General features: G+C 54.5%; 1 protein-coding gene across 1 annotated transcript in view; it reads right to left on the bottom strand.

Annotated features, from left to right (window-relative positions):
• Positions 1-21,883, bottom strand: part of SLC27A1 (solute carrier family 27 (fatty acid transporter), member 1) — a 23,944-nt gene extending 2,061 nt beyond the window's left edge. Inside the window, exons 1-12 of the mRNA XM_011991157.1 lie at positions 21,640-21,883; positions 12,905-13,299; positions 12,527-12,688; positions 12,322-12,391; positions 10,937-11,028; positions 10,754-10,863; positions 8,537-8,572; positions 4,348-4,557; positions 2,056-2,182; positions 1,829-1,966; positions 1,584-1,748; positions 1,042-1,188 (exon numbers count right to left, since the gene is read on the bottom strand). Of these exons, the coding sequence (XP_011846547.1) occupies positions 1,042-1,188; positions 1,584-1,748; positions 1,829-1,966; positions 2,056-2,182; positions 4,348-4,557; positions 8,537-8,572; positions 10,754-10,863; positions 10,937-11,028; positions 12,322-12,391; positions 12,527-12,688; positions 12,905-13,299; positions 21,640-21,806 (1,819 nt within the window). The 5' untranslated portion in view covers positions 21,807-21,883. The remainder of the gene's footprint in view (positions 1-1,041; positions 1,189-1,583; positions 1,749-1,828; positions 1,967-2,055; positions 2,183-4,347; positions 4,558-8,536; positions 8,573-10,753; positions 10,864-10,936; positions 11,029-12,321; positions 12,392-12,526; positions 12,689-12,904; positions 13,300-21,639) is intronic.
• Between the last annotated feature and the right edge of the window lie 742 nt (positions 21,884-22,625).

Raw genomic sequence — 22,625 nt, 5'->3', positions numbered from 1 at the left:
CTCCTGGGTTCAAGCAATTCTCCTGCCTCAGCCTCCCAAGTAGCTGGGATTACAGGAGCGTGCCACCATGCCTGCCTAATTTTTGTAATTTTAATAGAGACAGGGTTTCACTGTGTTGGCCAGGCTGGTCTCGAACTCCTGACCTCAAGTGATTGTCCCGCCTCAGCCTCTCAAAGTGTTGGGATTACAGGCGTGAGCCACCGCACCTGGACAACAATTTTTTTTTTTTTTTTAAATTAGCCAGGTGTCATGGCATGTGCCTGTAGTTCCAGCTACTTGGGAGGCTGAGGCGGGAGAATCACTTGAACCCAGGAGGCTGAAGTGAGGTTGCAGTGAGCCGAGATTGTGCCACTACACTCCAGCCTGGGTGACAGAGACAGACTCCATCTCAAAAAAAAAAAAAAAGAAAGAAAAAGGAAAGATAACACTGACTAGTTCAGAATGCTTAATGACAGTGGAAGTGAGGAATGGAAATAAGTAACTACTAAAATAAAACAGCAGAAAGGACCTGCGTGAGCCCACAGTGCTAGCTGGCTATGAACCCTTAGGTCAGTCCCAGGACAGTGTCCTGAACTAGGATGAATAAGTAAATGGTTTGGATACGATTTGTTTGTCCACACCAAAAATCATGTTGAAATTATTTATTATTATTCTTTTCTTTGAGACAGTGTCTTATTCTGTCACCCAGGCTGGAGTGCAGTGGCGCCATCTCAGCTCACTGCAACCTCTGCCTCCCAGTTCAAGCAACTCTCCCGCCTCAGTTTCTCAAGTAGCTGGGATTACAGACACGAACCACCACAGCCAGCTAATTTTTTTTGTATGTTTAGTAGAGAGACGGTTTCACCATGTTGGCCAGGCTGGTCTCGAACTCCTGACCTCAGGTGAGCCACCCGCCTCGGCCTCCCAAAGTGCTGGGATTACAGGCGTGAGCCACCGCACCCAGCCAGATATTCTTTTAGAGCAACACGACATGGACCAAGACACGAATCAACAGACATGCTGATGGATGAAGAGAGAGGTTGGGGTGGGGGAGACTCGCACCTGTGGTGTCCACCTGGGGCAGGAGGCGCAGGAAGATGGGCCGGGCATAGGGTGCCAGCACTTTCTGCAGTTCCTGGTACATCGCGTTGGGGTCCAGCAGGCTGTGGGGGTCTGCGATGGCTGCCATCCCTGCCTTACCCTCCACTCCTGGAGGCAGAGGCTCAGCTGAGGACACCGCACCCCTCATCCTCCCCACCAACAGGACCAGATACACTGTCAAGCAGTAGCCCCTGGTCTCTAATTTCCAGTCTCTCCCCACCTGGGCTGAGATTTATGGAAGCAGCACACATTTTATGGAGCTCCTGCTTGGCTTGTTGAAGCCCTGAGACAGGTGGGCTTTCATGATCCCATTTTCTGGATGACAAAACTGAGGCTCAGCATCCCCCAGGTGAACTGGCTCCAGATCCAGTGCTTCCTCCTGGGCTGCCATGAGCAGTTGTCCAGGTTGTGCACTGCCCAAGGGCACCTGTACCTCCAAGCCCCTTTTGGCTGAGCTCCCTCCGAACCATGCCTCAGGACCACCCCCTGCAACCCCAGCTTGCCTGGAACAGCCACCCCATAGACGGCCACGTCTGTCTGGCCCAGCAGGCGGCTCAGCACGCCCTCCACCTCGGTGGTGGAGACATTTTCCCCTCGCCAGCGGAAGGTATCCCCACTACGGTCCCGGAAGTACATGTAGCCCAGCTCGTCCATCACTAGCACGTCACCTGGCAGAGGAGAAAGGGGGCAGATGGGTGGCAGATCCCCATCCGTACAGCCAGTCACCGGGGCCTAGCAGGCTGCGCACCTGAGAGGTAGGCGCTGTCGCCCTTGCTGAAGACGCTGTGGGCGATCTTCTTGCTGGTGGCGCTCTCGCTGACATAACCGTCGAAGCGGCGCAGCGGGTCCTGTTGGTTGATCTGGCCCACGAGGAGGCCAGGCTCCCCTAGGGAGGAGGCCACGCTCAGGCTGCGCTAGGCAGGCAGCGCGTGGGGACCCGAGCTCCTGGGGGGACCACCTGGGGGCCCTGCTCACCGGCCTGGCAGGGGATGCAGAGGCCCTGGGCATCCCGCAGCAGCTCCATCGTGTCCTCATTGACCTTCACCAGCCGGATGGGGTACACGTGGGGCAGGATGCGGCTGTTGAAACCACAGGAGCCGACCTGGGATGGGGTGAACCGAGTTGGAAGGAGCCAGGGATATGCGGGGTCCTTCTCACTAACACTTTGCCTGCCTTGCCCCGGGGCTTGGAACTAGCACGTCCAGTGTCACTCTAAGCTCTCTGACCTCGGCTGATCTGCAAAAGCAGGGTAGTAAGTGCCGCCTCCAATTCAGGGCCCCTCCTCCCACTTTCCCAGCCTGCATTCAGTCAAGAGAAGACGTGCCACTGGCACCCACTTCCTGGGCCACAAAACCGTCCATGCTGGCAGGAAGTGCATGCCTCAGTGTGGGCCCTACAGCTGCATGAGATACTGCAGAGCTTCCCCTGCTGCCCGCCACCCTGCTTGGCATGGTTCTATGAACGCAAATGCTCATCCAACATGTTTGAGCCACTACACCCTGTCTGCTGTGTTTCTTTCTGCCTTTCCCCTGCTCCTTTTGTTTTTTTTTTTTTTTTTGACAGACTCTCCTCTGTCGCCTAGGCTGGAGTGCAGTGGTGCAAATTCGCTCACTGTAACCTCTGCCTTCCAGGTTCAAGTGGTTCTCATGCCTCAGCCTCCTGAGTCTGAGATTATGGGCGCATGCCACTGAGCCCAGCTAATTTTTTTTTTTTTTTTTTTTTTTGTATTTTTAGTAGAGACAGGGTTTTGCCATGTTGGCCAGACTGGTCTCAAACTCGTGACCTCAAGTGATCCGCCCGCCTCGGCCTCCCAAGGTGCTGAGATTACAGCCCTGAGCCACCATGCCCGGCCTGGTGTGTTTCCTATGCAGGAATCTGAGCTACATGAGCAAAAGTGCCCTGGGGGCTGGCCATCCAACACCAAGCACAGTGAGGAAGGAGCATTGTTCTTGGCATTGGGGACCCAGCCCCCATGGCACTTGCTGCTTTTTTATTTTTTTCCTTTTTAGAGACACAGAGTCTCACTCTGTTGCCCGGGCTGGAGTCCAGTGGTGCAGTCGTAGCTCACTGCAGCCTCAATCTCGTGAGCTCAAGTGATCCTCCCGCCTCAGCCCCCCTAGTAGCAGTGACTACAGGCACCCACCACCATGCCTGGCTAATTTTTTATTTTTTGTAGAGAAGGGAGTCTCACCACATTGCCTATGCTGGTCTCAAACTCCTGGGCTCAAGTGATCCTCCTGCCTCAGCCTCCCAAAGTGTTAGGATTACAGGTGTGAGCCACCGTGCCCGGCCGACATTTGCTTTATGATCATTATTATGGTCTGTTCTTGGCCTTGGATGGGAGGGGCTTGGGAAAGGAGAGGGAGATTCATGGAAGCGCAGAATGGAGATGATTAATAGAGTAAGTAATTGCTAATTATGAAGGTATCTGTTTGCTGCTAGTTGGGAGGCTGAGGCAGGAGGATCGCTCGAGCTCAGGAACTGAAGGCTACAGTGAGCTATGATCACACGGCTGCACTCCAGCCTGGGCGACAGAGCGAGACTCTGTCTCAACGACAACAACAAAAATAACAGCAAGGTACCCAGAGCCCTATTCTCCTAACTAACCTCCACACGCAGAAACTGAGGCTCAGAAAGGCTGAGGCACTTGCCAGGGCGCACAGCCATATCTATCCTCCAACTCTCCTGACTCAAGGATCACAGTCACATGACTATCTGTGCAGGCTGGAGGATTCTTCCTGCATGCTGTGCATTAATCCTCTGGTGGTGCATCGGCAGTCCCAGGAACTCTCCTTACGCCAGTACTGCGCGCGCCTTGGCGGAACCTTCCGCGCTAGTCCAGGCTGGTTTTTTGTTTTTTTTTGTTTTTTTTTGTTTTTGAGATGGAGTCTCGCTCTGTCGCCTGGGCTGGAGTGCAGTGGCCAGATCTCAGCTCACTGCAAGCTCCGCCTCCCAGGTTCACGCCATTCTCCTGCCTCAGCCTCCTGAGTAGCTGGGACTACAGGCGCCCGCCACCTTGCGCGGCTAGTTTTTTTTTTTTTTTGTATTTTTTAGTAGAGACGGAGTTTCACCGTGTTAGCCAGGATGGTCTCGATCTCCTGACCTCATGATCCGCCCGTCTCGGCCTCCCAAAGTGCTGGGATTACAGGCTTGAGCCACCGCGCCCGGCCGTCCAGGCTGCTTTATGGATCCCAGGGGCCCCAGGAAGAGAAGGCAGTGGCCGTCCCTGAACTCCGAGACCTGCCCCGGGGCCCTGCTGGTGCGCACCTTGCCGTCCATGTTGGCAATGCTGCAGTTGCACTCGGTGGCGCCGTAGAACTCCCCGATCTGGCGCACGCCGAAGCGCTGCGTGAACTCCTCCCAGATGGCTGGACGCAGCCCGTTCCCCACTGCCAGGCGCACGCGGTGTCGCCTCTCCGCCTCGCGCACCGGCTGCTTCAGCAGGTAGCGGCAGATCTCACCGATGTACTGAACCACCTGGGGGACGGGGTGAGGAAGTGGGTGATGGGACCGGCAGGCAGTGGGGAGCCCGGATCAGAGGAGAGACCCCTAGACCGCCCTACCCAGGGAGCTAATCCTGTGAGCGAAAGAGCCTAAGGATGATGATAGCTGCAGAATCATCCACACTCCATTAGGGTTCACATTGACTCCTAGGACTCGTTCAGTCTCTTGCAAAGGACCTAGGATGCAGTTTTTTTTTTTTTTTTAAGTTGGGGTCTCCCTGTGCCGTCCAGGCTGCTGGAGTGCAGTAGCGTGATCAGGGCTCACTGCAGCTTCGAACTCCTGGGTTCAAGTGATCCTCCAGCCTTAGCCTCCCGAGTAGCTGGGACTACAGATTTTTTTGTAGAGATGGGGGATCTCGCTCTGTTGCCCAGGCTTGTCTTGAACTCCTGGCCTCAAGCAATCCTCCTGCCTCAGCCTCCCAAAGTGTGAGATTCCAGGTGTGAGCTACGTGTGCCTGGCCGGAGGCAACTTCTATCCAAGCAGATGCAGTCAGTGTCTTCTTCCCCCTCTCCCTACCCGCACCCCTTCATGGCCCCTCGATTCTGCCGGACAGCTTTCTGGCGATAACACATCCCTGTCTGAGACTCAGCAGGCACACAGGGCAGGACTAGCAGGAGAGTTGACACCCTGCAGGGCAATCCTCGGCCTGGAGCCTACACTGTTACCTAGAGCCCCCTGGCTGAGCCTGGGCTGGCCAGAGCGTCACCCCTGGGCAAACCACTCCCAGGTGCACGCACTAGGCTGCTCTGCATCTAGACAGAGCCCCAGGTGCCCACGGAGCCACCTGCTCATGGGCTCCCCCTGCAGGACATCTTCCCTCCCTGCCACACATTCTCCAGCCCCGCAATGGCTTCCTGGGGTCATCCGCCAGATGATTAAACCAATATGATCAGCAGACACCACCGCCACGCTCTGAGCCGGGCTTGGAGATGAAGGTACTGACGCCCAGAAAGGAAACAGTGCACCCGAGATCACTGGCTGCTGACCAACAGTGGGGACCTAAGAAGGAGGGTCCTCTCCCTCCATTCTCAGACTTGGGCCACTGTCTTAGGTGTGGTGCAGTCCACACCATCTCCAGGAGAGAACCTGGCCAATCAGCCCAGCCCCTCCTCAGCTAATATGACTGGTTTAAGAATGGGCACATGGCTGGGCACGGTGGCTCACGCCTGTAAACCCAGCAGTTTGGGAGGCCGAGGTGGGCAGATCACTTCAGGTCAGAAGTTCGAGACCAGCCTGGCCAATGTAGTGACACCTCATCTCTACAAAAATACAAGAAAATTTAGCCAGGCTTGGTGGCATGTGCCTGTAATCCCAGCTACTCGGGAGGCTGAGGCAGGAAAATCTCTTGAACCCAAGAGGCAGAGGTCGCAGTAAGCCAAGATTGCTCCATTGCACTCCAGTCTGAGGACAAGAGCGAGACTCTGCCTCAGTTAAAAAAAAAAAAAAAAAAAAAAAAAGCAAGGATTTTAATAGACAAGCTAGCAGGTAGGCTGTATCTGATCTAAATAGACAGCGAAAAACCGGTGAGGACCAGGTGTGCCATCCACATAGGGTACAAGTCTCTGGTAGCCCCCAACCCAATCTCTTATTATGCAGGTGGGTAGCTACTCCACGTTGCCTATTTCTTTTTTATTTGAAAAAAAAAAGAGTTCTTGGTAGAACTTCCCTTCTAACAAAAAGCAGCCCAAGAAATCACTTATTTTCTAACAAAAAGCAGCCTGGAAGATCGGGCTGCAAACAGATAAGGAAGCTGGAAGCTTGCACAGGGGGGATGCCAGCAGCTGCACCGACAAAAAGGGCTACCGGGGGCTGGGCACGGTGGCTCATCCCCGTAATCCCAGCACTTTGGGAGGCCAAGGCGGGCGGATCATCTGAGGTCAGGAGTTCGAGACCAGCCTGGCCAACATGGTAAAACCCCAAGTCTACTACAAATACAAAATTAGCCGGGAGTGGTGGCACATGCCTGAATCCCAGCTATTCAGGAGCCTGAGGCAGGAGAATCACTTGAACCTGGGAGGTGGAGGTTGTAGTGAGCCGAGATCACGCCACTGCACTCCGGTCTGGGCAACAGAGTGAGATTCCGTCTCAAAAAAGAGAAAAAAAAAAAGGAAAGGGCTACCTGGGGCTGGGCAGGTAGCCTCCACCATGGGGGCTCCACCTTCCCTTTTTTGTTAGTACATGTATAGTAAGAAAGAAATAAGAAACAAAAGCCGGGTGCTGTGGCTCATGGCTGTAATCCCAGCAGTTTGGGAGGCTGGGGCAGGCAGATCACCTGAGGTCAGGAGTTCGAGACCAGCCTGGCCAACATGGCAAAACCCCATCTCTACTAAAAATACAAAAAATTAGCCAGGCTTGGTGGTGGACCCCTGTAATCCTAGCTACTCGGGAGACTGAGGCAGGGGAATCACTTGAACCCAGGAGGAGAAGGAGGTTGCAGTGAGCTGAGATCACACATCTCCATTCCAGCCTGGGAGATGCAGCAAAACTGTCTCAAAAAACACACACAAAAAAGTCAGTAAGCTTCTAGATTATAACCTCCTGCCCCCATGAGAATGGCTACACTGCAACTGCTTTTACAGATAACTCAGCAGCAAGCAGTTTCCCTACGCTGCAATCAGGAGATGTAATTTCTGAATCCAAATAAGTGCATGCTCTTGTTTTCTCCTTGTGTCCTTGTTGAACATCACGTTTAGAGATTCTGTCCTCTGGTTTGGTTTGGTTTTTTTGTTTGTTTGTTTTTGTTTTTGTTTTTTTTTGAGATGGAGTTTCACTCTGTCGCCCAGGCTGGAGTGCAGTGGCGTGATCTCGGCTCACTGCAACCTCCACCTCCTGGGTTCACAGGATTCTCCTGCCTCAGCCTCCCAAATAGCTGGGACTACAGGCGCCTGCCACCACGCCTGGCTAACTTCCCATCCTCTATTTCTTAAAGAGCCTCTCAATGTTCACTGTGTGCCTTATTTGACACAAAATTCCACTTCTAGGAAACTGACAGAATGAGCTTCCAAGGGCCCGGAGACAGTAAGTAGCAACCAATGTAAGATGGTATGTCAAGGACAAAGAGAGGCCATCAGACGTGACGGGCTTCCCAGTGGGAGGACACCGCACCACCCATAAGGAATCTTTGCCAAAAAAGTTGAGTTTGAAGCCGATAAAATATCTAGACCCGTGATTCTCAAGCGGGGACCATTCTGTCCCCCAGGGACCCTTAGCAATGTCTAGACACATTTTTTTTTTTTAATTGTCACGACTTGGGGGAAAGGGACTGCTACTGGCATCCGGTGCGTGGAGGCCAGGTATGTTGCTAAATATATGCTACAATGCACAGGACACCTCCCACCCCAGGGAATGATCCAGCCCCAAATGTTAAGAGTCAAACCTAGTCTGGACACTATCTCAATTTCTGTAATAAACTCCAAGAGGGAAGAGAGACAGACAGAAAGAGAAAAGGCACCTACAAATGAAACATTTCTTTTTTTCTTTTCTTTCTTTCTTTCTTTTTTTTTTTTGGAGATAGGGGCTTGTTCTGTTGCCCAGGCTGGAGTACACTGGCACAATCATGGCTCATAGCAGCCTTGACCTCCTGGGCTCAAGCAATCCTCCCACCTCAGCCTCCCAAGCAGCTGGGACTACAGGCACAACCCACCACAACCAGCTAGATTTTCAATTTTTTTGTAGAGATGAGGGACTCGCTATGTTGCCCAGGCTGGTCTTCAACTCTTGGGCTCAAGTGATCCTCCCACCTCGGCTTCCCAAAGTGCTGGGATTACAGGCATGAGCCATTGTGCTTAGCCAAGAATTCTTACAAGACACATCAACCAGTCATAATGGTGGTTGTGTGTTTAATTATGGAAATAAGAAAAAACACATTTTTGATATTGTGAAACAGGATTGAGCCACTGTCCAGATTCCTAATGACACTGATAAATCACTGTCACTTAAAAACAATCCTTACCAGACACAAAAGGTTACAGTGTCTAACTCCACTGATCTGAAATGTCCAGAACAGGCAAATCATAGAGATGGGAAACAGATTAGTGGTTGCCAGGGGCTGGGGGTGGAGGAATGGGGAGTAACTGGGGATGGGATTTCCTTTGGGGAGCATGAGAATGTTCTGGATCTAGATAGACATGGTGATTGTACATTGTAAATGCCACCAAATTATTGACCTTTTTTTTTTTTAAAGATGGAATCTCACTCTGCCGCCCAGGCTGGAGTGCAGTGGCACGATCTCAGCTCACTGCAGCCTCGGCTTCCCAGGTTCAAGCGATTCTCCTGCCTCAGCCTTCCAGGTAGCTGGGATTACAGGCACGCAGCATCATGCCCAGCCAATTTTTTTTTTTTTTTTTTGAGATGGATTTCTCGCTCTGTCGTGCCCAGGCTGGAGTGCAGTGATGCCATCTTGGCTCACTGCAACCCCTGCCTCCCAGGTTCAAGCAATTCTCCCACCTCAGCCTCCCGAGTAGCTGGGATTACAGGCACCAACCACCACGCCAGGCTACATTTCTGTACTTTTAGTAGAGATGGGGTTTCACCATGTTGGCCAGGCTGGTCTCAAACTCCTGACCTCAAGTGATCTGCCCACCTCAGCCTCCCAAAGTGCAGGGATTACAGGCGTGAGCCACTGTGCCTGGCCAAATTATTCACTTTAATATGGCTAATTTATATGAATTTCACTTTAATTTGAAAAAACACATACTCATCTTTCAAAGGTTATACCGAAACAGCTACCCAGGAAACATGATGCTGTCTGAGGGATGCTTTACGCCATTGCCGAGGGGAGGATGTGGGGACGGGGGGAGGGGCAGGACAGGGTATCTGACGGCCCCTGGGTCCAGCTGAGGGGTGCACCAGAACTCTCTATACTTTTCTGTCCACTTCTATGTGTATTTGCTACTGTCTATAATTTTTTGTAAAAGATACTTTTGGGCTGGGTACAGTGGCTCACGCCTGTAATCCCAGCACTTTGGGAGGCTGAGGTGGGTGGATTGCTTGAACCCAGGAGTTTGAGACCAGCCTGGGCAACATGGCGAAATCCCTTCTCTATAAAAAAAATTCAACAATGAGCCAGGCGTGGGGGTGCGCACCTGTAGTCTCAGTTACTTGGGAAGCCGATGCTGGAGGATCACTTGAGCCCAGGAGGTCGAAGCTGCAGTGCGCCATGATGGTGCCACTGCACTCCAGCCTGGGCGACAGAGTGAGATCCTGTCTCAAAAAAATATATGATAATAAATAAACAAAATAAAAATATACTTTTGCATTTCAACATGCAGATTAGTAATTTTCCCAAGACTACCCCCCCCACCCACCAACCAGAACCGAAACTCCTTAAAAGCGGAGCCAAGCACAGCTGTGGACCTTGTGGTGTACCCCAGGATGCTCAGCCCGGAGCCTCCAACCCCTGCTCAGCTGTGTGACCTGGACAAGTGGCTGAACCTCTCTGGGTCCCATCTGTCCAATCTACATCTGCCAACTTGCCAGAGTCCCTGGACAACCTCACATCCAATCCTTCCCGGCCAGCCTTGCTATTCCCTTCGGGCTCCATACCTGTTTCCTGTACCTCCCACCTGTATTTCCTGTATCCTGCCCCCGGTTACAGCACTGAAACCCTCAGCCTGGTTTCCTCTCACCACGGAGGGGAAAGGAGAATTCCTGCTCTTAACCTCCGCCTGCTCTCCTCTCTGGGACAGCAGATGCCTCCACCTCCCACTCACGCATTCCTCACCTGGAAGCCCCAGCCTCATCGCCCTTCCCGTCCCAGGGTCTCAATTCTCTACAGTCAGCAGCAGGGAAGACCCACAGGGCACAAGGCATGGGGAAGGCATTGCCTTAAGGAGCTCAGGCACCCTGGGCCCAATCCCAGCCTCATTACAAGCCTCAGTTTCCCCAGCTGCAAAATGGGTCCACCCTCCAAGCAGTTACAGGATTGCATTGAGTTTACACATGGAGGGTTTAGCCCTGGTCTGGACACCCGCTCCCCACCCCACCCCCAGAGACCGGGGAGCAGGTTGCGCCAGCAGGTGGGCAGGAGGGCGCACAGAAGGGAGTTAAGGGAATAGAGCCTGGTCGGGGGCGGGGCCTGGCTGGGAGAGGGCAGGGCCTGACCAGGAGGAGGTGGGGCTTTGCTGGGAGGGGAGGGGCCGGGTCTAGACAGAACAGGGCAGGGCCTGACCGTGCAGTTGTACTTGATGCAGTCGTCCCAGAAGCGGCTGGCCGAGAATTTCTTGCGAAGGACGACTGTCAGCCCATAGATGAGACACTGCCCCACGCCGATGATGTTTCCTGCAGAGGGTGGCCTCGGTAAGGGGTCCCCCGCCCCCACCCACCGTTCCCTACCCAGGCCGCCCCGTAGTACCTGCAGAGTGGTACAGGGGCAGGCAGTCATAGAGCACGTCAGCCGCCTGCATGCGGTAGGCGTGGTGGCCGAAGGCTGCCATGCGGTAGTACCTGCAGGGGGAGGGGGAGCCGGGAGGGCAGAGGCTGGGACCTAAATCCCCCAGGGTACAGGCATGGGGAAGCATGCTGGGTGTGGACTCAGGCAAAGCCAGCCCCGTTCGCATGGGTTCGCAGGCTGGCAGGAAGGAAACACGCAACGAACAAGTGTTGGTGGTGTTAGGTGTCACGAGGGATATAACAGGGTCAAAGGGCATAGAGGGGCTGATGGTGACGCAGCCAGGGCGGTTGGGGAATCCTGTCTGGGGAGGTAAAGTGTGATCTGAGACCTAGCAAGAAAGAGCTGTGGCGGTGAGCTATGGAAGAGTGCCCAGGCACAGCACAGCAAGGGCCCTGAGGCCGGAAGGAGCGTATGGGTTTGAAGAGTTTGGGGGGCTGAGGAGTGAGCAAGGGGTGAAGGGGAGGAAAATGACATCAGGGAAGTGGCAGAGGCCACACGATCTGAGAGAGGTTTTGTTTGTTTTGTTTTTGTTGTTGTTGTTGTTTTTGAGAGGGAGTCTTGCTGTGTCACCCAGGTTGGAGTGCAGTGGCGTGATCTCAGCTCACTGTAATCTCTGCCTCCGGGTTCAAGCAATTCTCCTGCCTCAGCCTCCTGAGTAGCTGGGATTACAGTCATGTGCCACCACGCCTGGCTAATTTTTGTATTTTTAGTAGAGACAGGGTTTCACCACGTTGGTCAGGATGGTCTGGAACTCCTGACATCAAATGACCTGCCTGCCCCAGCCTCCCAAAGTGCTGGGATTACAGGCGTGAGCCATCGTGCCTGGCCCGAGAGAAGGTTTTATTCTGAGGGTCATGGCAGGTGCAGGGAGGACTGGGACAGGGGAGGTCTGATTTAGGATTTTCAACCCTCCCGTAGCTGCTTACAGGAACCGGGCTATGGTGGGTGGAGGAGAGTGGGGGGGAGCAGGAGGAGCCTGAGGAGGTCCCGGCACAGGTCCAGGTGGGGGGCACGGAAAAAAGTAGACATATGGAGGGGACGAGTTTTTCTGATGAGATGGATGTGGTGAACAGGTAGGGGGATGAGAGGGGTCCCAGAGTAGTGGGCACAGGGCAACCGGGTCCCAAGATGGGTGTGAAAATGGGTGTAATGCCTTTGTTCAGCCCCAAACAGTTACGAGGGTTGCAATGAGTTTAGACGTGGAGGGCTTGGCCTTGGTCTGGACACAGAACAAGTGCTCAGGAAACAGTGGCTGTCCTCTCTATCCCCAGAGGGGCAGGTCGGGCTGGCAAGGTAGCCTGGGTCACTCTCAGCAGCTGAGGGCATTATGCCTGTGGGTCCCTCACCTGCTGTGCACGACAATGGCAGCCTTGGGCAGTCCAGTGGTCCCCGACGTGTAGATGTAGAAAAGACGATCTGTAGGAGATACTGGTGTTAGGGATGGGGCCTGAGCATTGGGGGTGGGGCCTGGAAGTTGGGGACGGGGCCTGGGCGGGTAGGGAACCAGGAGATAGGGCAGGGGATAGGGCAGGGGTCCCACCCTTGACTCACCGTCCATGCCCTTGCTGGGGATCTGTGCCAAGGGGGCAGTAGAGGCCTCCTTCAGCAGTGGGTCCAGGAGGTGGGTGTCCGGCAAGATGCCCTCGGGCCCCAAGTCTCCAGAGCAGAACTTGATCAAACTTTTCCCCAGATGCCCGCTCACTTCGGCCACCGCTGTGGTCCCCAACATACGGATCATGGTCACCGCGGGACAGGCCCCCTCCCGAGGCCTGGGATGCACCAACTCCCTGCCCGTGGCATACCCAGACCGTGCACCTCATGGTCACGTCCAGGGCGGCCGCCTTCCGAGGCCTGGGGTGCAGCATTTCCCCGCCCGCCCGGGGGCCAGTCCTGGGTCCCCGCCCACCTGATGCCCACGCCTGGCCTCACCCGCCGCCATTTCTCCTCCAAAGATCAGGGCCTTAGCGCCCGAGGTGCCCAGACAGAAGGCCAGGGGCTCGCGCCGCAGGTTCACGTTGAGCAGCGCGGCCTCCATGCCCGCCTTGGCCAGGCCCAGCCACAGCCCCACAAACTCGGGCCGGCCCTCCAGGAAGACGGCCACCACGTCGCCCGGTGCGAAGCCCAGCTGGCGGAAGAGGTTAGCTACCGCATTGGAGTAGGCGTCCAGCTGCACGAAGGTCCAGCACTCGCCGGTCCCGGCATCCACCAGCGCCAGGCGCTCGGGCTGTCGCTGCACCACCGCCTGAAAGATGCGCGGGATGGTGTGGCCGGCACGCTGGTGCCGCCGCAGCTCCAGGCGCACGCGGATCAGCACAGAGAGACCGCTGGGAGGGAGGACGGAGGGGACAGCGTCACTGGTGCCCTGCCCGGCCTGGCCTTCGGGAGCTTCAGCCTCCCCCCTGGAGGACCCCAGGGCAGCCAGGGGCTTTGATGAGGTCTATGGTGAGCCTTTTGGTGGCTGGGTCTCTCAGGGGACCAAGGGCAAAGGCCATTTACCAACCAGCCAAGAAGTAGGTAGATTCTCAAAGCATAATAAACCAGTCACCCTGTCCTCCCCCATACCCCAGCTGGCCTGGGGGAGCTGGGGCCTGATCCCATCCTCCTTTCTGTCCCCTGGGACGTCTGGAGCACCTGACACCATCCCCCACTGCCTCCAGCCTGGACTCTTCATGCTCAGACCACCCCAACCAGGACCCCCAGGGTCCAGCCCCGAGCTGGGCAGCTGCTCCGCCCCCAGGTCACTGGGTGGCACCAGGGACAGATGGCTGAAGTTTCTAGCATGTGCCCCCAACTGGGGAGGGAGTGCCCCTGCCCCTGTCCCAGGTAGGGCCAGGAGATGTGCCAGTGGATGGGGGGTGTAGGGACGAATGCCAAGCCCAGATGGAGGGTTCCAAGTTCCCCTTCCCCACTCGCTAGTAGATATTAGCGGCAGAGGCCCCAGGGAACTGCAGAGCCCTCAGTGAAAGGAGTCAGGTCCCTGAATGACTGTGTGGAGGCGGGCAGGCCACCACTTGCTATTAGATGAATGAGAATAAAATGTTTTTTGTTTTGTTTTGTTTTGTTTTGTGAGACGGAGTCTCACTCTGTCGCCCAGGCTGGAGTGCAGTGGCGCAATCTTGGCTCACCCTCTGCCTCCTGGGTTTAAGCAATTCTCCTGCCTCAGCCTCCAGAGTTGCTGGCACCCACCACCACACCCGGCTAATTTTTGTGTTTTTAGTAGAGATGGGGTTTCATCATATTGGTCAGGTTGGTCTCAGACTCCTGACAGGTGATCCACCAGCCCCAGCCTCCCAAAGTATTGGGATTACAGGTGTGAGCCACCATGCCCAGCCAAGAATGAACTTTAAAAACAAACAAACAAACAAGAAATGCTTTAGGCCGGGCGCGGTGGCTCACACCTGTAATCCTAGCACTTTGGGAGGCCGAGGTGAGTGGATCACCTGAGGTCAGGAGTTCGAGATCAGCCGGGCCAACATGGTGAACCCCTGTCTCTACTAAAAATACAAAAAATTAGCCAGGCGTGGTGGCAGGCGCCCGTAATCCCAATTACTTGGGAGGCTGAGGCAGGAGAATTGCTTGAACTCAGGAGCTGGAGGTTGCAGTGAGCCGAGATTTTGCCACTGCACTCCAGCCTGGGCGACAAGAGCGAGACTCTGTCTCAAAAAAAAAAAAAAAGAAAGAAAAAGAAAAAAAGAAAGAAAGAAAGAGGGCCAGGCACGGTGGGTCACACCTGTAATCCCAGCATTTTGGGAGGCCAAGGCGGGTGGATCACCTGAGGTCAGGAGTTTAAGACCAGCCTGGTCAACATGGTGAAACCCCGTCTCTACTAAAAATACAAAAAAAGCAGCCAGGCATGGTGTGCCTGGCTGTAATCCCTGGCACACATGGTGTGCGCCTGTAATCCCAGCTACTCAGGAGGCTAAGGCAGGAGAATGAACCCATGAGGTGGAGGTTGCAGTGAGCTGAAATCGCACCACTGCACTCCAGCCTGGGCAACTGAGCAAGATTCGGTCTCAAAAAAAAAAAAAAAAGGCACTGCTCATCCCTTCAACCAATAAATAGAGCAGCCAAGATAATCATTCTCAGCTAGACGTGGTAGCTCACACCTGTAATCCCAGCACTTTGGTAGGCCAAGGTGGGTGGGTCACTTGAGGTCAGGAGTTCGAGACCAGCCTGGCCAACATGGCAAAATACCATCTCTACTAAAAATACAAAAATTAGCCGGGCGTGGTGGTGGGCACCTATAGTTTTAGCTATTTGGGAGGCTGAGCCATGAGAATTGTTTGAACCAGGAGGTGGAAGTTGCTGTGAGCCAAGATTGTACCACTGCACTCCAGCCTGGATGACAGAGCAAGACCATGTCTCAAAAAAAAACAAAAACAAAAACAGATGATCATTCTCAGTGTTTATTAAGCACCTACTATCTGCCATACCCTGTGCTAACCTTATATCCATCCTCCAGCATAGGTGCCTGAGATCCTATCTGTCAAATAACGAATGAACTGCAGGCTCAGAGTGGGGAATTAACACACCCAAGGTCACAGAGCAATTTGAGGACAGAACAACCCAGACACGAAGCCCCCTCACGGGGTCCCTCTAATCCCTGGCAGACTTATTACAAAGCATTTATCAAGTGCTGGTGATGTACCCAGTGGCAGGCCAAGTGCCCATGAGGCACACAGCAGATGCCCAATGTCTGTGTCTTTTTTTTTTCCTTTTTTTTTTTTTTTTTAGATGGAGTCTCACTCTGTCACCCAGGTTGGAATGTAGTGATGCCACGTCAGCTCACTGCAACCTCTGCCTCCCAGGTTCAAGCGATTCTCCTGCCTCCACCTCCTGAGTAGCTGGGATTACAGATGCCCGCCACCACGCCCAGCTAATATTTTGTATTTTTAGTAGAGACGAGCTTTCACCATGTTGGCCAGGCTGGTCTCGAACTCCTGACTTCAGGCGATCAGCCCACCTTGGCCTCCCAAAGTGCTGGGATTACAGGCATGAGCCACCGTGCCCGGCCTGGAGCATCTATTATACACCCAATTCTGCTCTAAGGGCTTCCTGTGAGTGAATTTGACAGAGTACCCCAAGAATCCCATGATGGGGTACAAATGTTACACCCATGAGGAGAGGGGCGTTATTGAGGGAGTAACCACAGGAAACAGCCCCTGCCAGCAGGCTGCCCGTCCAGAGGCAGCACAACAACAAGAAACAGGAACTGAGGCCACAGCTGGTCACTGTCGGACTGAACACGAGGGCTAGATGCAGGAACACGAGGATTCACCCCCAGCCTCCCCGGTCTCTTGGTCTCGCTCATTCTCTCTCAAGGACGCCCACACCGGCAGGCAGTGGATTCCGGTACTTGGTTCCAGCCACATGCCTGGGCAGCCCTGCCTGGCAGCTGCTCAAGCCACCCCCAGCCTGGGGACAATGAGCCCACTGTCCAGCTCTGGGCCCAGGACTCCGGGGCGGAAGAAATCAACAAGGATGAATACGATCAGATTTCATGCAGGAAGTACAGGACACATTAGGAGAGTCAGGGCAGGGTGCTGAAATCGTTTCTGAAGCCAAGGTCTAAATGTAGCACCCCCAGTACTCCAGTGTGGCACAGTGGCTAAAGAGCATATGCTCTGGAGTCTTGTGCCTCCTCAGCTGTGTGTTCCTGGGCAAATGACCTCCCCTCTCCGTGCCTTGGTTCTCTCACGTGTTAAATGGGATTTGTCAGCATCCCTTCATTTTTCAAGACAGAGTCTTGCTCCCTCACCCAGGCTGGAGTGCAGTGGGGCAATCATGGCTCACTGCAGCCTTGATCTCCTGGACTCAACCAATCCTCCCACCTCAACCTCCTGAGTAGCTGGGACCACAGGAGAGCCCCAGTCCCCCAGCTAATTTTTTGTGTGTAGAGATGGAGTCTCACCATGTTGCCCAGGCTGGTCTTGAACTCCTGGCCTCAGGCAATCCTCCCATCTTGGGCTCCCAAAGTGCTGGAATTACATGCATGAGCCTCTGCACCCAGCCTCCATCACTTCTGATGTATTTTATTCATTAGAAGGGAGTCACTAGGGCCGGGCGCGGTGGTTCAGCCTGTAATACCAGCACTTTGGGAGGCCAAGGCGGGCGGGTCACCTGAGGTTAGGAGTTTGAGACCAACCTGGTCAACGTGGTGAAACCCCCTCTCAACCAAAAATATAAAATTATAGAGGTGTGGTGGTGGGCACCTGTAATCCCAGCTATTTGGGAGGCTGAGACAGGAGAATTGCTTGAACCCGGGAGCTGGAGGTTGCAGTGAGCTGAGATCGCACCACTGTACTCCAGCCTGGGTGGCAGAGTGAGACTCCGTCTCAAAACTCGAAAAAAAAAAAAACAAAAAAAGGCAGGGCTCGGTGGTTCACACTTGTAATCCAAGCACTTTGGGAGGCCCAGGCAGGCAGATCACCTGAGGTTGCGAGTTCGAGACCAGCCTGGCCAACATGGAGAAACCTCGCCTCTACTAAAAATACAAAATTAGCCAGGTATGGTGGTGCATGTTTGTAATCCCAGCTACTCGGGAGGCTAAGGCAGGAGAATCACTTGAACTCGGGAGGTGAAGGTTGCAGTGAGCCAAGATCGCGCCATTGCACTCCAGCCTGGGTGACAGAGCGAAAATCCATTTCCAAAAAAAAAAAAAAGAAGGGGGTCACTAGGTCCAGCCCACACTCAAAGGGAGGGGACCATGCAAGTAGGAATAGGAGGAGACAGGGATCCCTGGGGCCATCTTCAAAGCTGCCACCCACAGGCAAGTATGTCAAGCCATGTCAGGAACTTAGAGTGGACCCACCTCCTGCCCTGTCCCCAGGGGAGACACCCACGGGTCCCATGGGAGCAGAGCTGGAAAGGAGGAAGAGATGAGCCTGGGTGAACTCAAGAAGGAAGGGATGGCCTTCCACCTACCCTAACAAACATGTCCTGAGCTACTGCTGTGTGCCAATCCTGAGTGGGGCACAGGATCAAAGTGGCACCAAGACTGACACAGTCTCCTTCTGTGCCCCTATAGGGCCCACAGTCTAGAAAGAGGCCCAAGATTAAAACGCAAGAAGGCAGGCCAGATGTGGTGGTTCACAGCTGTAATCCTAGCAGTTTGGGAGGCTAAGGCAGGAGGATCTCTTGACCTCAGGAGTTCAAGACCAACCTGGGCAACATAGCGAGACCTCTCCTCTACAAAAAATAAATAAAATCTGCCGGATGTTGTGGCACGCATCTGTAGTCCCAGCTATTTGGGAGGCTGTGGTGGGAGGATCATTTGAGCCCAGGAAGTTGAGGCTACAGTGAGCTATGATCACACCACTGCACTCCAGCCTGGGTGACAGAGTGAGACTTTATCAAAAAAACAAGAAACGTCTAATCCCAAAGCAAAGAAAGAAAAGAAAAGAAAAGAAAACAACTAAAAACAGTGGGTTACATGAGTTAAATCTTTGTTTTGTTTTGTTTTTTTGAGATGGAGTTTTGCTCTTGTTGCCCAGGCTGGAGTGCAATGGTGCGATCTTGGTTCACTGCAACCTCCGCCTCCTGGGTTCAAGTGATTCTCTTACCTAAGACTCCCAAGCAGCTCGGAATACAGGCATGCACCACCACACTTGGCTAATTTTTGTATTTTTAGTAGCGACAAGGTTTCACCATGTTGGCCAGGCTGGTCTCAAACTCCTGACCTCAGGTGATCCACCCACTTCAGCCTCCCAAAGTGCTGGGATTACAGGCGTGAGCCACTGCACCCAGCCGAGTTAAATTTTTATTAATGTAGCAACAAGGTGACCAGAAAATAAGGACCAACCAGAGGCCAAAATGTCATTGTAGCCCCAGGAGGGGGACAGCTTAGGTGTCAGACAAGGCAGGTTTGAGTCTGATAAGACCTCAAAGCATGCCCATTCAACGTAAAGGTGAATTGGAAATCAAAATAAGATCTTTCCTTAACATACACACTCCAGGAGCTAAAAGGAAATTTGGTATCTCAGACCTTGCTGCTAGGAGGAAGGGGTGAAATCTCAATCAATGACTCATAACCTCACATGAGTGTGCAACTCCAACCATACAATCTGGGTGTCTGAAAGTCCTCAAGCAGACAACATGGTTCAAAGCAGTTCACACTGGGCGCGGTAATCCCAGCACTTTAGGAGGCTGAAATTGGGCAATCGCTTGAGGCCAGGAGTTCAAGACTAGCCTGGGCAACATGGCAGAACCACATCTCTACAAAAAATACAAAAATTAGCCGGGTGTGGTGGTGTGCACCTGTCATCCCAGCTACTCAGGAGGCTGAGGTAGGAGAATCTCTTAAAGCTAGTAGTTCCAGACCAGACTGGGCAATATAGTGAGACCCCATCTCTATAAAAAAACATTCTTTTAACTATCCAGGAGCGGTGGCAGGTGCTTGTAGTCCCAGTTAGTCAGGAGGCTGAGGCGGGAGGATTGCTTGAGCCCAGGAGATGGAGGCTGCTCCAGCCTGGGCAACAGAGGGGACACCCTGTCTCAAAAAAAAAAAAAAAAGCGGGGCGGGTGGCGAGGCATGGTGGCTCAAGCCTGTAATCCCAACACTTTATGAGGCCAAAGCAGGTGGATTACCTGAGGTCAGGAGTTTGAGACCAGCCTGGTTAACATGATGAAACCCTATCTGTACTAAAAATATAAAAATTAGCCAGGCATGGTGGCACATGCCTGTAGTCCCAGCTACTCAGGAGGCTGAGGCAGGAGAATCACTTGAACCTGGGAGGTGGAGGTTGCAGTGAGCCGAGATCGCACCATTGCACTCCAGCCCGGGCGACAGAGTGACAGAGTGAGACTCTGTCTCAAACAAACAAACAAACAGACAAACAATAGATAAGAGGTAAGTGCAGCCGGAAGGGTGACAAGAGGGAAGAAAGTGGAGGCTGGGACATGGTCAGGGACCTTGTGTGCCATGCTCAGGAGTATGGCCTCAATTCTATTTATTTATTGTTATTTTTTTAGATGGAGTCTCACCCTGTCGCCCCCAGGTTGGAGTGCAGTGGCGGGATCTCTGCTCACTGTAAGCTCGACCTCCCAGGTTCACGCCATTGTCCTGCCTCAGCCTCCTGAGTAGCTGGGACTACAGGCGCCCACCACCACACTCGGCTAATTTCTTGTATTTTTATTAGAAATGGGGTTTCACCATGTTAGCCAGGATGGTCTTGATCTCCTGACCTCGTGATCTGCCTGCCTTGGCCTCCCAAAGTGCTGGGATTACAGGTGTGAGCCACCACGCTCGGCCAGTATGGCCTCAATTCTAAGGGCAACAAGAAGCTATGGGAGGGTGCTAAGCAGGAAAATTCGGCAAAGGTTCCCAGAGGGAGAGTTGGCCCTGGCTAAAAGGGGCCCAGTATGTTCTATTTCCACCACTTCTGGATAGTATGTTCTAGGCAGCTTGAGACACTGCAAGTCTTTCTGAAGACCAGGTGAACATATGGATGGGGGAGTGGCAGGTGGGCAGGGAACAGATGGTAGGACCTTGAGTGCCAGCTAGGGGCTGAGTCTTCCTTCTGCCAAGCAAGGGTTGGCCGTGGAAGGTGTCTGAGCAGAGGGCACAGTCAGATTTCCACATCAGAACAACCAAGGGGCCGGGGGCAGGGGGCCATGGCATGGAGAAGGGGTGAGTTTTAGAAAGTTCAGAACCAGTCAACTTACGGTGGGATCCTTCCCATCTCCACACCCTCTGTGCCCTCCTTACAGTGGGTTCAGTCCCTCTTGCAACTCCATCTTACAAGGAGCTGTGAAGGTGTTGAACCCTGCCCTGCTAGCCTGCGTTCACCTGCTCCCACGTGGTGCTGTTCCTGAGATCTGCTCTGATAGGAACCCCCAGCAATGCCTGTTTCACCCCAGAAGGACCCCAACGGCTCGTTTGAGCAAGCCCCTCAGAGACACGGCCAAAACCCTCCAAGGATCCTTGCACAGGACACCAGAATCTGCCCCTCTAGCATGAACCCAGTGTCCCGGTCTCCAGACCCCCAAACAAGACCTGGAATACGCAGCAGCCTCCCTACACACTCCGAACAACTCCTAAACCCAAAGACCCACACAGACCCCAAAATCTCAAACAGTGCCCCAGCTGGAAACGGTCCGGAGGAAATACACACCTTCAGAAACCCGGCAAGTCCTCTGTAGACTTCCTAAGCAGCTCGCTCATCCCTCAAAAGCCCTAGATAGACCCAAAGTGTCTTGGCAACCCCCAGAGACTACCTATTGGGTCGTCCCTGTGAGCCCCGGTGACCTACTGGAGAGCCCCCTGAAGTCTCTCACAGTTAACAAGGCTCCAAAAAGACCCCTACACCACCACGGCTTTCCAGTCAGCCCCAGCTCCCTGGAACTTCCACCAGCAGCCCAAAGACCCCCAAGTTGCCCCCCCAAGCCCCTGAGATCATCTCCTGAGCAGCCTGCAACGCTCCAAGTACCTTGCAGGCTACTCATCTCCCTCGAGAAATCCTTAAAGTGTCCCCTGTAGCGCCCTCAGAGCCCCCCAACTGGTCACCCTCTCAGGCCCCGCCCCTCGGCCCAGCCCCACCCCCAACCTACAAAGCACCCCCAGCTCTCCGGACCCTCCAAGCTGTCTTCGCAACCCAGCCCCGCACCGTGCGCCCCCAGAGCCCTCAGCCCCACTCCCGGCCCTGGCGGATCCCGTCAACACTCACAAGAGGTCTCGCCTCGCGGTCTTGCAAACGATGCGAAGGAAGCGCCAGCCGCCGCTGCCCACGTACACGCCGAGCGCCGCTACTGCGCTCCAGGTCCATGGCAGCCCCAGCAGCCACAACAGCGCCAGCGAGACCACCGAGGCCGCGCCTGCACCCGGAGCCCGCATCCTGGGGAGACAGAGAGCGCTGAGGCCGCGGGCCACTCCGGCTCCGCCCGCGACCGCCCCCGCCCCTACAGTGAGCCCTGCCCCCAGGCCTCGGCTCCGCCCCGCCGCGAGCCCGGGAAGGGTGCTCCGGGTCAGACTCCGCCCCCAGGCCTGGGATTGGTCAACTCCTCAAGCCAGGCATCGCCCTCTTTCCAGGCTTTAACACCCGCCCGCTAACTAGGAACCAGACCCCGGCCCTAGGCCTGGGATTGGCCAGGTCCTGGCCAGGCTCCGCCTCTGACCCTGGGTCAGCTCTATTCCATATTTTTGAGTCCATCCTTCCCTGCCAATCTTACAACAGTCCCCGCCCCCAGAGCCAGCAAGTCCACCCTGTCGGTCACTGTCCGGCCTCGCCATATGCCTGCATTTAGCCTGTATCCTTGATCCCCGAATTACCCTTCACGTCCTGTCCCCTTTCCTTCTGGTCCTGCCTCTACCCCGTGGCTTTCTCGCCACTCACGGGGCCCTGCCCTTAGGTTATACTTCTAGCCCCGCCCACAGACGCAGGCCCTCTCCCCCGAGTCCCGCCCCTCTCAGCCAGGCTCCACCCCCTAGGCTAGATTATATGGCCCCGCCCACAAGCACACACCGCGCCCCCCCCGCCCCTCCCGGAACTAGACCCCTCCCATCCGTTCAAGCCCCACCCCAGTTCCGGCCCTAGCCCATGCTCCCAGGCTCAGGTTCTATCCTGGTCACTGGCCCCGCCCTCAGGCTTCGGCTAGTCACCACCTCCTGGGTTTCACTCCGGCCCCCATAGGACCTAGGCCCCGCCCCTCTTCC

The sequence above is a fragment of the Mandrillus leucophaeus genome, unplaced genomic scaffold (assembly GCF_000951045.1).
Source record: "Mandrillus leucophaeus isolate KB7577 unplaced genomic scaffold, Mleu.le_1.0 Scaffold11, whole genome shotgun sequence".
Taxonomy (NCBI): domain Eukaryota; kingdom Metazoa; phylum Chordata; class Mammalia; order Primates; family Cercopithecidae; genus Mandrillus; species Mandrillus leucophaeus.
This window is presented reverse-complemented; position numbering and strand designations above follow the sequence as displayed.